This window comes from Pectinophora gossypiella, chromosome 20 (genome assembly GCF_024362695.1).
Source record: "Pectinophora gossypiella chromosome 20, ilPecGoss1.1, whole genome shotgun sequence".
Taxonomy (NCBI): domain Eukaryota; kingdom Metazoa; phylum Arthropoda; class Insecta; order Lepidoptera; family Gelechiidae; genus Pectinophora; species Pectinophora gossypiella.
This window is the reverse complement of record NC_065423.1, coordinates 13357118-13373076: the sequence shown is the minus strand read 5'-3', so window position 1 is coordinate 13373076 and position 15959 is coordinate 13357118. Positions and strand designations below refer to the sequence as shown.

The window sequence follows — 15959 nt, the reverse complement described above, 5'->3', positions numbered from 1 at the left end:
TTTATGTTATTAGCATTTCTTTTGTTAGTAAATAAATCACCATTGAATCACACATTTTAAAATAACTCAAAAAAATCATCTCATTAGGTAATGGCTATAGTTTTATTTGTCATTGTCCCACAAATAAAACCATTTATTAAATGCGTCGACCAATTAACTAATATCGGTCTTTGACTAATCATTCGGCTATCTGCGGTTTCACCGAATTGATTGCCTCTATATAAGTAACTACCTGGTCGTTTTGAACCGTCACTACTCATCAGATATTCCATCATGGCGTTGTTCACACAGGTATGTTTTGTTTCTATATCTTCGACTATGTTGGTATATTCGTTCGGTTTATTGTAAATAACGACTTTGGGGCAGCGATCACGACAAAGAAGTTCTGTGCTAATATTTCTGAACACAGTCATGCAACACGAAGACAGTTGGCTCGACCAATATAGACGGAGTTACGGCTCAAGCTCTGTGAGGTGTGGGTACTTATTTCAGATGAAATAACGGCAACGATCGACGCAACGATATACCTCTGACTACCCTAATCGGGATTTAGCCGTGGGCTTATGTTTATGTATGCAGTCATGCAAGTATGTTTAAAGTATGTAGTGTCAAAAGTGTTGCATCGCAACAGTTGCTTTTGAAGTCCTCTCATGAGAGAATAACAATTCGAGTTCATAAAACTGTGGGATTTTATTGGTCTTCCTTTTAAATATGTTTCATCTGACGGTTCATAATTGAATGTTTTTTATCTATACACAGGTTCTAGTAGTAGCAGTATGCGTGATAGTAGCAGAATGTACTCTGCCATTGATGAATAACATGATGGGCGCAGGGTTGCACATGGGTGGAGGAATGATGGGACCAGGTGGATTAGGCATCGGTATCGGGGCAGGGATTGGTCCCGGGATGATGGGGGGCATGATGGGAGGAGGTTTGATGGGACCCGGCATGATGGGCCCCGGCATGATGGGCCCAGGTATGATGGGCCCAGGTATGATGGGATTCAAAGACAAAGACAAGGAGCTTGAAAAGCCAAAAGGTAAGTTCCTGAACAACTTTTTAGTAACATAGTCTGCTAAACTAAATAATTAATTATTTATTTGTCGCTTCGCTGTCTATCCGTACATTTGTCATTAGTTCTGTAACTCGTCATGTAGATACTGGGCTGAACCAACCAAAGTCATCAGAAGACTACTTGCAGCCACTCTTGGTGCTAAACTCCAACATTTTTGAAACTCAGTCGTCGTCCTCGATACGTTCGGGATGATAAGCAGCTGATCATATTCTAATGTTGTGTTCTTTTTCCGAAAAGTTATTCAAGATGTTTATATTTCCAGACGCACAGCCTGCGCCTAAGGACCTAGCGGAGGACCTGGCTGTCGCAATCGACAAGCTAGATAACCTGCAGAAGCGTGATGATGCTGCTTACTGATGAGGAGTTACAAGGCTGGAAGGCTGGCTCCTGTCCTTAGGAAAATTACGAGAAATAAAACTTATTCGACCGAACAACTGTCTTTGTTTTAATGTAATTAGTAACCTATTCACACTCTCGTGCATAAGGTATTATAAAAGATCACGGTAGTAGACAAAAGCCAATATTTGTGTCAAAGTTATTAAAATAATTTAGCAAACGAAGAACGCGAAATTTATATCTTAGTGTCTAACTTGGGCTCTAAACCACTAAATTTAGACTTTACACCTGGATCATAGATAAATGACATCCAGGTCCGTGGTTGCCAGGATTTATGGCCGATAAATGGCTCTAGGTTTTCCCATCATTACATAGGACTTAAACATAGTTGGTGAGAAGTGGATGCACTATACACCTACGCCTTCGGGGATATAGGCGTGATCAAGGTTATGTTACCAAAATGTATTATATTCTTTATTGTACTTACACTTATTTTTCCATCGTGACCAACGGCTTAACGTGCCTTCCGAAGCACGGATCACTTATTAACACAATTTAAAACTAAAGGACAAGATGTTACAAAAGTACCTAAATACCTAATAGTAGCTTGAACCAACGTAACGGCTCAATTCATTCGGATACATATATTAACGGGTATCCGATTTTTTTTTGTAAAATAAAGCTATGGCTATATTGGTATAATGCATGAATGTGACATAACATTTAAACAGTTTTGACCTATCGAGGCACCTGTGTACTCTCCTGAAACTAAGTTACTTACATTACAAGTTGCCCGCTATAATGCAATCTATTAGTTACGAACTAATCAGACCGAATTGGAGAAATCTAGAACTGGGGGGTTAAAAAGGCCACATTGAAGCAATTCATCTAAAAAGCAATAATGAAAATTGACATTTGCGATAGATGAATTACTTTGATATGGTCATTTTAACCTCCCAGAACTTAGAATTTTATTGGTGTTTTTTTTTAACGTGGGTGGGAATCAAAACAAAGTGTCAATAATTTCCGGCCAATTAGTTAATGACATATACTGCAAATCTAAAGTCAAAAGTAATAAGTTATAAATAACCTCTCTTTTTGAAGTCGGTAAAAAGCAACATTAAAGTATGAACTTCGGCATTCAAATTCTGATATTGAATTTGCATTCGGTCATATAGCATTCGGTTGTATTCAGAAATGTGATGATCGCCGATTGACAATAAGTATATTAAACTATTTCGCGAAACCGTGGTTAGTCATGCATTATTTGTAATTACTAAGTAATTAAAGAAAATACGTTGACTTAATTATCTAATTACTTACTAAATATACGAGATCTATTTTCATCACTAATTACCAACGTGTAAAAACTCCGTTAGTAAGGAGTCAAAGGAGGTCCTAATCACTTTATTAGTAAATTATTATGATTAGTGTCAAATGCCAGCTGTATAAAACATCCTGTTCTGTATACTTTAGCTATCAGTTATCATCAAGTCCTCCACCATGGCATTGTTCACACAGGTACGTTGATTTTACTTATAATTTTATTTCATCGTCCTCTTCACCGTGTCAGGCGATAGGGAGGCGCTATCAGACTTAAGCCTCTTAGTCCATGTGATAGGCTCTGACGTGACTCGTAAAACGGAACTTCGATTTGAAGATACTGTTACACGAGGACCAATAGAGTTGTGCTGAGTTGAAAGTGCTCAAACTCAGACATTCGTGGAACTTTAGTTTCTATCACAATGAAAATTCATTGGTACAACAATAACAACTCCCGTCAATTGATTGAAATTTTTGCCAGCCACAGGATAGGATAGGATCTTTCAAGATAGAAACTGTTCATAGACTGTTCATAGCCCTGGGGCCTTAGTCAAGTTGCAAACGATTATAAATGACAATTCATAGTGACTGGGATAAAAATATATGGGAACGACATGTCACCTCTTGCATTTTTAACACTGTGACTGTCGATTATTATAATCGTTTGCAACTTGGCTAACACTCTGTGTTAAACTTATTATTTTTGAGTTCCTCCTAACATTCTCTCTAATGTCCACTATTTTACTCGTATCTCCACAGATCCTGTTGGTAGTTACATGTGTGATAATAGCAGAATGTACTCTGCCGTTAAGGCATCACATGATGGGCGCAGGCCTGCACATGGGCGGAGGAATGATGGGCCCTGGCATTGGCGTCGGGGTTGGGGCGGGCTATGGACCTTATATGACGGGCCCAGGGATGATGGGCCCAGGGATGATGGGTGGTGGCATGATGGCACCTGGCATGATGGGTGGAATGATGTACCCAGGCTTGATGGGATATAAAGACCAAGATGAGACACCAGAAACAATAGGTGAGTTTAGATTTTTTTATTGACCGGCAGTTTGTTACAAGTTGTCGTCTATACTTCTGTCAGTCCAAGTTGTTAGTCTTAATTCCATTTCTCGGACATCTACATTTGTCACTATCTGAGGAGTTTGTGAACCTAGTAGAATAAAGTTTTTATGAGTTTATGGGCCAGTATACAACTCAATAAGCATAATTTACAGCGCATATAAATCCCACTATTGGTTACAGAATTCACTTAATTAATATTATAGTTAGCTTATTCCACAACTTTTTTTTAAGAACGTCTAGGACCCTACTTTTCTTCGGATAGTAGTAGTAGGTTGTGAGAAGCTGCAGTAATTTTAGGCAGATAAGACGTTCGAATAAAAATATACTTATAAATTGAATTTTATGTGAAAATTGAAGAATTTGAAGAACAAGATTCAATGTGTAACTATGTTACTTAATGAATGAAGATATCTTTGAGTTTGAGCTGCTCCACTTCAGATTAGTCGACAACTCAATAGCCAACATTTTTAAGCCATCTGATAGCCTCTGAATTAACCTTCTCGATAATATTTCCAGAGATTAATTTTCATTGTACTTTGCAGATGAAGCTCTGCACCGTCCCACTGACAAGCTGCCTGACGAGGTCGCCAATGCCGTGCAGGACTCGAAGCTGATACAGCTGATCAAATCCAGGCCCAATCCTTAACCTGGAAATTATTAAGAACATGAAACGTGGAAGGCGGTACCCTGTATAATACACATTGTACCATGTTTCTGGAAAATAAATTATTACGAATGTTGAAGTAGGTAGTGGTGTAAATAAAGTTTAAAAAAATACTTATCTTTGTTTGTTTTAACATCATTATCATCTGTTTGGGCAGTTGCAGACTAAAGATATGCCGCCCAATATGATGAGTACATAAATCCAAAAGTTTGTATTTCTCTATGTGCGATAGAGTTTGTTGTGTTATGTTACAATATCCAACAGTACTAACACAAACTCATAGTAGTTACTTATGTAGATATTTTGAAACGAACTTGTCTTCTGCAAAGCAATCTCTTGATATCATAAGTTATCTACATAGTTTGAAACTATCGGATCTCGACGATGCGACAGCTCTAGATCTTTGTACAGAGCTGGATGATGTAAAGTATGTAACTACTTACAAGGGTATACATATTATGTATTTGGACCAACTGATGACTGACTGACATGATGAATATGAAAATAAACTATTCTATTTATATACTGAGAATTACTATTCTTATAATAGGTACTAGTTATAATAGTAATGTTCGGATTCCATTGATTGAGAATTGTTAGAGAGTAAAACAAAAGTAGAACTTATTTGGCTGTTTATATTCTCATGCATATCATCAAAACCGATTAAGGGATTGTATCTTTTCTATGGTCCCTATCACACTTTGACACCGTGATCACAGAACAGCGAAGGTCTGTTTTTGTTTATTCTAATACCGTCACCATCAGAAAGAATTTTGATCTGCTTTCAGCATAGAGCATAATTATGACAAAACGGTATCTCATTACTGGTAGATTTCCCAAGACAATTTAAGAAGAAGCGGACCAGACAAACATGACACGTTTTATATCAATGCGTCACACATCACAAATGCAGATGATTAAAAACCGATTACATCGAGTAGCAGTGGTGTGATGACGTCATCACCTGGCTTTCCCGAAGTTCATCATTTTATAATTGTGTTACTCTAATTAACTGTCATTTGTCCGGTTGAAATGGCGCTGTCCACTCAGGTACGTATTAAATATTTTTAATATTTATTATGATGATATTTTTGTGCTAGACTTTGATGCGAGTAAACGAAATGAAATCAGGTTCATAGCAAGTGAAATTTTGTAGTTTGCGCCTACCCCTACAACGTGTATTGGATACATTATTATTCTTTATTCTAATAATATGTAAAGAAAATATTGTTGTGACACTAAATATGTGAATGTGTATAATTGTAGAGTATGTAGTCGTTACATGGACCATGTCAGGGGCCTATTTTTTTTGACGTGAATTATTGTAGATTTGCCGCAGATGGTAACTACTTGGCCGGACAAAAATGATAACACTGGAACCAGAGTTGATGAGGTCATTCATCTCACAACTCACACTAAAGAAGAACTTGTGCGCATAAAAGTCTGTTCGAAGTTTGTTTGCGATTTGTAGATTTGGTTTTATTAGAGAAGGAGAAATTGATCCAAGTTACATGGATAATTTTACTTCTACCGATTTTTTTCTAGTTTTATCGTCGTAAGGCCCGGATTTCCAGAAACAATAGTTTAACAATGGAATTTTAAAATGCATACGACCTTAAGTACTATAGTAAAGGAGTATAGTTAATTACCAGCACTTTTACCTATTACTAGTTACACCCATCTAGAGGCAATTCTACAAAACATCACGACAAAGAAAGATAAACTAGCTACTTTATTGTTTAGCAACTCGAAATTAGTGTTCTAAATTCTCAAGAAATACTTTGTGCGTTACAGATCGTGCTGCTATGCCTGTGTTCGTTTTTAGTCGAGAGTTTTTTCTTTGAACTCGGAGGTCAAGACCTGCAGAGAATTCCTCTTGGCTTGACAGACTTCATGCTTTACCCTGGCATGTTTGATCGCCCTCATATTCGGTACCCACATCACCATCCAAAGGATAACATTAGAGGTAAACAGAAATACATCTATACTTCTGGTGAATCAACTACTGCGAAATATAAGGTTATAGATCCAGTTGTTCCTATCACTACTACTGAAGGACCAACTACTATTTCAAATGATGAAGATGTAGCAGTAAAGACACAAACTACATTAAAACAAGAACCACTGGAAGACCAAAAGGTATTCTTAACCAAAAAAAACAAAGTCAATAACTTTACGGAAATATCCTTACAAGAAGATAAGGACACAAGTAAAGATAATCAGAGAGTTCCCTTTACTTCGGCTGACGTGACTACCGAAAAAAGTAGGATTCCAGACCCGAGTGCTCCAGTCACAACAATAGAAGAACCATTAACTTCTGGCGAATACGATATAGAAGTAAAAATACAACGTTCACGTAAACATGAGCCACTGGAAAACCAGACCGTATTCTTAACCAGATATGTCAATATCAATGACGCTACCGAAGCAACGTCTGACGAGAAAGATGAAGAATTACAAGCGAATGCACTGAGTATCCACGATGTCAAACCTGAACCGATTTTATCAATTACGATGCCACATGATAGTGAAGAAGAGAGAAACAAGAACAAAGTAGAAGGAAATACTGAAATATCAACAAATATTGATAAAATAAACGATACCACTACCGAATCAACGCCGCAAGAGAACAAGGGCGACCCAGGTCTGTCTAAGCAAACAGATTTTCTTTTAGTTCCCGTGGCAGCTGTCAACCCATCAACTTTTAATGTTAACCAGAATTCCATTCTCAATAGAAACCCAAACACAATGGCCCCAATGGCAAACTTAGACAATTACCAGAATAATAACCCTGTTTATTCTACTCCAAATGGTCAAAATAATTTGAATCCAGGTGTACAGTTTGGAAACACTCCAAATCAAAATATAAATACCCCTGGTATAATCAGTTATCAGGACAGCAATCGAGTTTACCCGAATGGTCCAAATAACTTGAATTCCGGTATTCCGTATGGAAACGCCCCAAATCAATACATAAATAATGTTAATCCTGGGTTGCCTATATCAACTAGTGTAGTGAACCCTTCAAACAACGTTGCTCCGAATGACTTATATACTATGATGACTGTTCCAAGTAATGGACAAGGTATAAACAACGGCAATAATAATATGTACTACTTACAAAACAACCCGAATCCAATGAATAACATGGGGTATCAGAACCCTAACACACAACAATTATACAGTTTGGTGCCTATAAATAACGCCCCAAACAATGCTGGTTGGAATCAGCAACCAAATTTCATTCCATCAAATAATCAGCAATATTTCGTGCCGATTAATAATCAACCGAATAATGGCATTCCTATCAATAATCAGCCTAACAACTTCGTTCCCTTTAACAACCAACCGAACAATTTTGTAGGCAACCGACCGAATAATTTTGTTCCAGTAAATAATCAGCCAAATAATTTCGTACCCTTCAATACTCAACCGAATAGTTTTGTTCCTGTCAACAGCCAACCAAACAATTTTATCAGCAGTAATCAACCTAACAACTATGTTCCTTGGAATGGCCAGCCAAATAACTATCCCTATAACAACAATTTTGTTCCTGTAAATAATGTGCCTAACAATTATGTTCCCATCAATAATGGGCCGAATAATTTTGTGCCATTGAATAATCAGCCCAATTTTGTCCCTTTTAACGAGGAGCAGAATATTGTGCCTTTGGATAATCAACCTCTGGTTCCAAATAACAATGCTCCTGTAATACAGGGAGTAATAGTTGAACCTCAACCAAATACTGTTACATTGATATCACTCAAAGACAAGGAAGGTGATGGGACTGAACATGTAAGTGAATAAATTCTATGTAGCTATATAAATGTGTCAAAGTAATTATATCGTGTGTTTTATTTACTCTCGATTGCTTAAGTATAATGTTATGAGGAGTGCTGTTTTAGTGAAATTTTTAAAATTGAGTTTTTCTTTCATTATTTGAAAACTGAGACTCCCAAGGTTCCCTATGAAGAAGTATTCCATGCTTAAGTACTGCGTGATGAATACTAATGTACTTACTAGATACTTACTAGTTTCACAAAATATTAGAAAAACACTGTTTCTACAGCTCTTTAATTATTTGTTTGCTCTTAGGAATATTTACAGTTGAATTATGTTTAGAAAATGCACAAAAAAGCGGGTAGTTTTTTACCAAAGTAATGCAATGGTCAGCAAGAAGTTGTATTAAAAAAACCTAATGTAGCATATCATTTTTATATGCGCTACTATATAAAAGTAAACTAAAACAGTAAATTTGTGAGTGTGAGGTTAAAAGAGTTGTTTTATTTTATCTCTCAAAGTCTTACACAAGAATACAATGTTCATGTAGTTCTTGTGGGAAAGTGAAGTGAGTAAGGATTTAAATTTTATGAGTGTTTATTGCATAAATTAATAAATAGGTTCGCCCCTATTACATGGGACTAAAACAGCTGACGACTGCACTCAAATACCAAAACCCCTGAACATTGTCGTTTGACGTTTCAGCGCTTTACCTATCTTGATGAGGGTGGGTGTCATCATCATCATTAGCCCATTAACGTCCCCACTGCTGGGGCACGGGCCTTCCCTATGGATGGATAGGAAGATCGGGCCTTAAACCATCACGCGGGCGCAGTGCGGATTGATGGTTATTAACGACTGCTAATGCAGCCGGGACCAACGGCTTAACGTGCCTTCCGAAGCACGGAGGAGCTCGAGATGAAAACTTTTTTTTTGTGGTCACCCATCCTATGACCGGCCTTTGCGAAAGTTGTTTAACTTCAACAATCGCAGACCAAGCGCGTTAACCGCTGCGCCACCGAGCTCCTCACATGAGGGTAATCAATCGAAAATTGAAAAGTACACACCACGTGTAAATAAAGATCGAAAGCAATACGACTTTGGGATATATTTAGAAAAGCAGCTTACATACGTATATGATAAGGGCCTTACATTCGTGTCTCAAAATAGCATGACGATTGATTTGCAGGTCCCATATGACCCTCGCGTCATGTTGCGTCGGTGTCGGAGCACTCGGGGCTGCCCGCTCGTGTTCCACTGATTTCCCTGGAGTCTAAACCAAGCGGATGCAAATGTGCCGCTTTGAGCTCAGAAGTCGAGAGCGAGGATACATTATTACGAATACAGCTTCAGTTTGTCTTCCAAGTTATGTATTGGGCTGTCTAAATGAAAGTTGTTCAGTGAATGGTACTAATTTGCGAAACAGCGGTGATTAATTTTGTCTATAAACTTTTACTCCCTGGAGATTGAATAGTACCGGAAATTGGTGTTTATTATCTGCTGTTTTTTCTGGTCAGCATTTGTTACCAGGATCGCAATCTAGTTTCAGTCTGTGGGTGTAACTGTGCGTTCAATAAAAAAAAACCTCTGATTGTCCGATAAGTAAGATAATTCCGTGCTTCGGCAGGCACTTTAAGCCATCAATCCTAGATGACAATCCCAAACACAGCTTGGTAGTGTACGCTCCATACCCCTCCGGTTGATTGAAGACAGGCCTATACTCAGCAGTGGGGCGTATACAGGTTATTTATATAAGTACTTAGTATTTTATATGCAAAACTAAAAACAAGTCATCAATATCATTAAAATTTTATTAAATCTTTCAATAAAATTGAAAGAATCAACAATGCAGAAGACATTTACATGAAACCTTTAGATTCGGTTAAATTGCAAACGTTGGCTGAATTTGCTGCTTACAACTACTTGTTTGATTAGCAAACGCAGAGATTTGTTTTATTTAGGTATAATTCGATTTGAAATCTAATTCTATGGAAAATAATATTTATATGAATGACTGAAAAGTTATCAGGGGACGTTGTTTCGTAAACTTTAATTATGACATTGTTGTATCATTGTTGTGTTGTTGTTGTGTCTTTAATTATGTCATCGGTACTATGACTCTCTCTTTCGTATTTTAAACATTTCTTCAAATACATCAAAATAACATCGTAAGCGTTTACGAAACATGCCCGCAATATATACATCAATCCTCACATACTTTACAATATTTATAATTTCAAAAGCATTAGACTCCTATTCACCTATCACAACATTCAAAGGCAATATAACATTTTGGACCTTTCGCTTGCAAAGGATAAAGTACGTGTGACTTACAAAACACGCATATACGCTAAGCTTGGACAAAATTTCGTGAAACAGAGAACGTATGCAGAAAGTATATTTACGTAGCTTTTAAGTATACTTAGCTCCGTATCACAAAATGCACGTTTCAAATTGTTGAGAACTCGTGTCACTCAGGGCACGATACCTGGTTTGCTCTTATTCTTTGTTCATAATTTTATAAACCAGTGTGAGTTTTGGTATTTTCCTTGACAAAGTTTGAATGTCAAAGGTTGATTTTACCATTGGTTATAAAGCTATTATCAAATATACTTCCGTATACGCATTCCATACCACTTTACTTAAATTACAAATCGGGGATGAGACGACTCGTGACATGACTAGGGACCCTGTACATTACGCTAATAATATTATAATGAAAATGTCAAAATGACTATTTCTTAAGATCGGCTGCATTAGTACAAATAACGACTTATTTAATGCTGCCAAGCTTTATAAATTTATATTCGTTGATTTATGTAAAGGGACTATAGAAAGAGATTACAACTTTTAATTATACTGTTATCAAGTGTTATGAAGTGCAGTTAATATAAGAAGTGTGTTAAAGTGAAGCTATCACAGATCTGCTAAGTGGTACAATCGATCCCATACAGCTGCCAATCAGTGTGTTATTGAGAGTCAAAATATAATCTAAAAGTTTTATTTTGCTTAAGATTTGAACTGAAACTGCTAGCAGATTCGAAAGAATTGTTAAACTCCTGAAGAAACTACAATCGATTATAAACCAGAGATCCATATATTTTGACTCTCTTATAATAACTTTCAATACATATTTAAGTAGCTCACTGCCAATTGGAATTGCACAAGATTTTACTTATTCGAAATAGAAATAAAGCTAATTTGACAATTAAAATTGGTCTTTTACTTAATATTATTAAAGGAGGGGATAGAGTAAAGCCTAGAGGTGTGTCCAGTCTAGCTGCATAGGAAATACTTTGAGGAGAAGTAAGGGATTTATGTGGTAAGTTATAAAGGGTTTTTATGAACACTCGTATCAAGTCAAAAGCCGAGAGCGATTCAAAATTTAAGGTCCAGTGCATATACACTTACTTTCTTACAACTACAGACAACGGATTTTAAGTTACAATAGACCAAATGTGTATTGAGCAACTCCTAGAAGATAATGAAACATTCATAGACAAGTGAACTTTGAAATGAAGATAAATCAAGGCACTGCAAAATTACGTTATCATAAACAGATTCGTATATGACAACAGAAGATTAAGTAGATAAAAAAAAATTGTATAAGTAGCGTAAGTACTTAGTTAGTTTACGAGAACCTCAAAATAATAATGAGGGTACTTACCTAAGAATAATAAGTGCATATCTCTTATTCTATATAAAAAGGGGCATAAATTTATTAAAACTTGTTCACTTATTTACAATATCATTAAGAACTTGACGACTAGTCGAGGAATGGAAAATATTTCACATTTAATTACAAAATCTAGCTTTAATAGACTAAATATACAAAAATATCATTTGACGCGACACACCGCATATAATAATTGCTATAAACCTCACTTTATGTCACCATTGGCAGGCAAACCACGAGTGTAGTCGTACTACTTACTCCAAATTACAAATTTACAATGATGTTGGTTCAATGTTCACTTCATATTGGTAGAGGCGAATGTTGCCAGAGTGGTTTACCTGCGTCACTTACATTACGTCACAAAACATGAAACTACTAAAATTATAACCGACTAACAATAAATCAGACCTTCACCCAGCTCCGTATTAAAAATAAATTGACTCCCTAAAATAATCTATCGTGTAATTATATTGACTAAGGTCAAAATGCAAAGTTACCGTGGAATTGATGGGAACCGTGCAAACTTTCTTAACAAGTAATTCCAACTCATCTGAAGAAAGGTAATAACATTTTAATCTCTTTTAATTATACAATCTTCGGAAGGAGTCATAACCCATAATCATTTTTGGACAAATTGCGGTCTAAAAAGTCTAAGTTGAAATATCTTTAGGAAATTGTTCAATGTCTTCATCAATTCTTCGCCATTTAGAAATGTATTTGAAATGAAAATGGCTTCCAAATCTGACATATCATAAACGTTGCGTCATTATTAAAATTTCAACCATAAAAATGTTGTCAAAAGATTTGGAGGCCTTTCAAAAATATTTTAAGTTAGAATTTTTCTTAACCACATAGTTACCTAAATAATGCATTTAGAAGTATAAACTTAAACACAAGTTAGTTCTAAGTGTCCATTGTTACATTTTCAGTCGACACCATTTTGGTCATCTCACTAAACGTTTCAAAAACTAGCTGACTTCACACACTAGAAGACATGTGGTTTAACTACATATAGTCTAGCTAGGCGAATTCAAAGGCGAGAGAAGACGCAAAAAGTCTTGTTCATTGGATACAATTTTGAATGCATGAGCAGCAAACTTTTCGGATGAAACAAACTGCTGTTACTAGTCAACGCAGAGCATAGTCAGGAAAGTTTGTCGTGGGTATCTTACTTACTTACTTAAAAATATAGAGGGCGCGGCAGCGTAAACTAAAATTAAAGACGTAAATTTTGTCGTCGAGTTGGATGTCCAAGTTGACGATGTTGTAAAACGACATGGCACCGTAAATTTTCTCGTACTACCGTAATTTGGAGATGCCATGCCACGTTCAATAGCACACTTGAAGACGACATTAGAAAGCGTTCGATTGGTTGAGTAGTAGTTGGCCTCAGACGGCGGTTCGGGCGCTGCGCGGCCGGCTGAGGCACAGCAGGCGGGCCAGGCGGCCCGGCTTGGTGTATCACCGCGCGGAGCTCACCCTGCCCCCCTCGGCTTCAGATGATGCACCCTCTTTCTTTTCTACCCCGTCTTGACTCTGGTCGCGAGACTCTTCCACAGATTCTAAACCCAGGTCGAAGGATTGTTGTCTGTTGAGGGAAACATATTGTTAATGATTGTGCTTTTGTCGGTCTGTTAAGATTTACTGGATAATTTTAATGTGCGACTGACATTTCGTAGTTGCAGAAATTGAAAAAATTAATGTATTTACCATAAACATAGTACTAATTAAAGCACATAATAACGGGTTCTTACCGCGTTTAAATGGGGATATGAGACTCCCGATATTTCGACACTGTCGCAAGTGCCATGATCACGGGATGACTGATGAGATTGGAGTGGAGTAGGTAGATCCATAATTTTCCACGGGCAGACATATCTGTCTACCCTCTTTCTCTGCCGCTTGTTTATGTTTTTGATACCGGAATGTTCGGAACCATCTGAACTCGCACGAAACTCACTACGACAAACCGCACTCACTGTGTCCTCACGTTTTTTCACCACATTAGGCCGTTTCAAGCTTTTTACAACACCTACTACTGGATTCCACATACTCGACAACTTGAACCCGTCTTCCCTGTTGAAATTTTTATGTTAAATAAAAACTATATTTACTCCTTCAAAGAAAATTGCACAGAGTCTACGTTCCCCGAAAGACTGTTTTCCGTTTGAGAGCCCCGGCGTATACAAAATAGACTGTAGTTGTGGTAGTTCGTACATCGGACAAACAAAACGGTCTATTTCTTGCCGGATTAAAGAACATATTAGTGCCATGAAGAAAAACGACGTGCAGAAATCTGCTATAGCTGAGCACGTACTGGAGTCGGGCCCTAACCACTGGATCGAGTTTAACAATCCACAAATATTATCGACAGAACGTCATTACATCCCCAGACTCGTAAAAGAGGCTATTGAAATCAGAAAACATAAAAATTTCAACAGGGAAGACGGGTTCAAGTTGTCGAGTATGTGGAATCCAGTAGTAGGTGTTGTAAAAAGCTTGAAACGGCCTAATGTGGTGAAAAAACGTGAGGACACAGTGAGTGCGGTTTGTCGTAGTGAGTTTCGTGCGAGTTCAGATGGTTCCGAACATTCCGGTATCAAAAACATAAACAAGCGGCAGAGAAAGAGGGTAGACAGATATGTCTGCCCGTAGAAAATTATGGATCTACCTACTCCACTCCAATCTCATCAGTCATCCCGTGATCATGGCACTTGCAACAGTGTCGAAATATCGGGAGTCTCATATCCCCATTTAAACGCGGTAAGAACCCGTTATTATGTGCTTTAATTATGATAATAACCGCGTAAACTTAAAACAACATAGTACTATTTATTATTTTGATAAGTTACTATTTAGAAGTTTACTGGGTGTTTAAGAAAAACAATCATACAAACATTTTTTTATGAAAAGGGCTGTCTGTGATATATTTGGACTGACCTGTCAGTAAGATAGTTTCCAGGCGCGGACAAGCTCCGTCCAGCCCTCGCCAGCACGGATCGTCGTGCTGCAGGCTTGTCACTACTAGGCGACTCGGTGCTGGGTTCGCGTCTTGCTGTGCTACCTTCGCGGCTGCGTAGGAAAGGATTCTGGAACATTCACAGACGAGCGTGATATGAGGAGTCCTGAAGAACTCATTAGATAGAAGAGAGAGTTGAAGGAAATAAACCAGGAGATTCTGCTCGGTAGTTAGAGGCGCCTAATATCAATCCGGTTCAGGAACCAGCTATTGACTAACACATTTCGTAGATTAGCTCAAGTTTTTTGCAATAAATTGTATATGTGGACCTTTCTAGATTTACCTGCACGACTAGCTCACTATTAACAGTTACGTTATTGTACTTTATATTCTCACTTACATCTACATCTACTTAAACATTGAAGGCAAAAGTGGTATTACCTGGAAGCTATGTTTCTTGAGCATGGTCTTGATAAGTATCAGTGTGGAGAGGTTCGGTATGGAGGTGACGACGCGTTCCATGTCTTCGTCAGTCACTTCCACCAGCCGGCAATTCTCTTGCTCCGAAGGCAGCGGCTCTCGACCGCCAGCTGTTATCCACTCGTGTTCCTATCAGGGTGAAAATGTTGATGACTTATTGCATATACCTGATACGTCGAAATGGGTACATAATGTGCTTACTCAGCTTTTAAAAATGGACTAGAATAAAGATAACACATAACATAGAGTAGTTTTTAAGTTCTGCTCCAAAGTGAATGTGTTGTGACTACTTGTGACCAAAAAAAAGTGATTCTCCGAAATATACGGTCTACTAATAAAATTGGTAAAGTTACTGAATATAATTTCTAATATTTTTATGTCTCTACTTAGTATTTGGATGCATAAGTTTATAAACGTATAAGAGATAAACCTACGTCACAATATCATTATTCTTTTTTTTTTTTCTCTCTCTTTATTTTTAGGAACTTTTGTTTTTAAAACATGCCAGCTCCATCGATCCTTAACATGTACTACAATCTATTATGAGGATGAATATCAAAACGTGCCAAGCCCGGCAGCGAACCCCCAC

The 15959-nt window shown here is 37.4% G+C and overlaps 4 protein-coding genes across 5 annotated transcripts in view; 3 read left to right on the top strand and 1 right to left on the bottom strand.

Annotated features, from left to right (window-relative positions):
• Window positions 1–351: 351 nt before the first annotated feature.
• On the top strand, window positions 352–1473 carry LOC126376145 (uncharacterized). The gene is made up of 2 exons (XM_050023335.1): window positions 352–1039; window positions 1338–1473. Exons 1-2 carry the CDS (start codon window positions 739–741, stop codon window positions 1430–1432), a joined length of 396 nt encoding a protein of 131 aa, XP_049879292.1. The 5' UTR covers window positions 352–738; the 3' UTR covers window positions 1433–1473.
• A 1240-nt stretch (window positions 1474–2713) lies between these two features.
• On the top strand, window positions 2714–4559 carry LOC126376144 (27 kDa primary mesenchyme-specific spicule protein-like). 2 transcript variants are annotated; one of them, XM_050023334.1, is made up of 3 exons: window positions 2714–2932; window positions 3494–3767; window positions 4354–4559. In XM_050023334.1, exons 1-3 carry the CDS (start codon window positions 2915–2917, stop codon window positions 4455–4457), a joined length of 396 nt encoding a protein of 131 aa, XP_049879291.1. In that variant the 5' UTR covers window positions 2714–2914; the 3' UTR covers window positions 4458–4559. The 2 variants fall into 2 exon arrangements, with proteins under 2 accessions (XP_049879291.1, XP_049879290.1); XM_050023333.1 differs by lacking the exon at window positions 2714–2932 and having other exon boundaries at window positions 3023–3767.
• Window positions 4560–5507: 948 nt separating this feature from the next.
• LOC126376414 (GATA zinc finger domain-containing protein 14-like) lies at window positions 5508–8306 on the top strand. The gene is made up of 2 exons (XM_050023741.1): window positions 5508–5525; window positions 6270–8306. Exons 1-2 carry the CDS (start codon window positions 5508–5510, stop codon window positions 8280–8282), a joined length of 2031 nt encoding a protein of 676 aa, XP_049879698.1. The 3' UTR covers window positions 8283–8306.
• Window positions 8307–10048: 1742 nt separating this feature from the next.
• Window positions 10049–15959, bottom strand: part of LOC126376413 (calcium/calmodulin-dependent protein kinase kinase 2) — a 30283-nt gene continuing 24372 nt past the window's right edge. Inside the window, exons 9-11 of the mRNA XM_050023740.1 lie at window positions 15332–15499; window positions 14872–15020; window positions 10049–13519 (exon numbers count right to left, since the gene is read on the bottom strand). Coding sequence (XP_049879697.1) covers window positions 13393–13519; window positions 14872–15020; window positions 15332–15499 — 444 coding nt within the window. The 3' untranslated portion in view covers window positions 10049–13392. The remainder of the gene's footprint in view (window positions 13520–14871; window positions 15021–15331; window positions 15500–15959) is intronic.

Bases quoted from the DNA above. Each gene is read 5' to 3' on its own strand.
- LOC126376145 (XM_050023335.1), top strand. From the start codon at position 739: ATGTTTTTTATCTATACACAGGTTCTAGTAGTAGCAGTATGCGTGATA. The intron at 1,040-1,337 runs GTAAGTTCCTGA...TTATATTTCCAG, and splicing joins GGAGCTTGAAAAGCCAAAAG to ACGCACAGCCTGCGCCTAAG.
- LOC126376144 (XM_050023333.1), top strand. From the start codon at position 3,464: ATGTCCACTATTTTACTCGTATCTCCACAGATCCTGTTGGTAGTTACA. The intron at 3,768-4,353 runs GTGAGTTTAGAT...TGTACTTTGCAG, and splicing joins TGAGACACCAGAAACAATAG to ATGAAGCTCTGCACCGTCCC.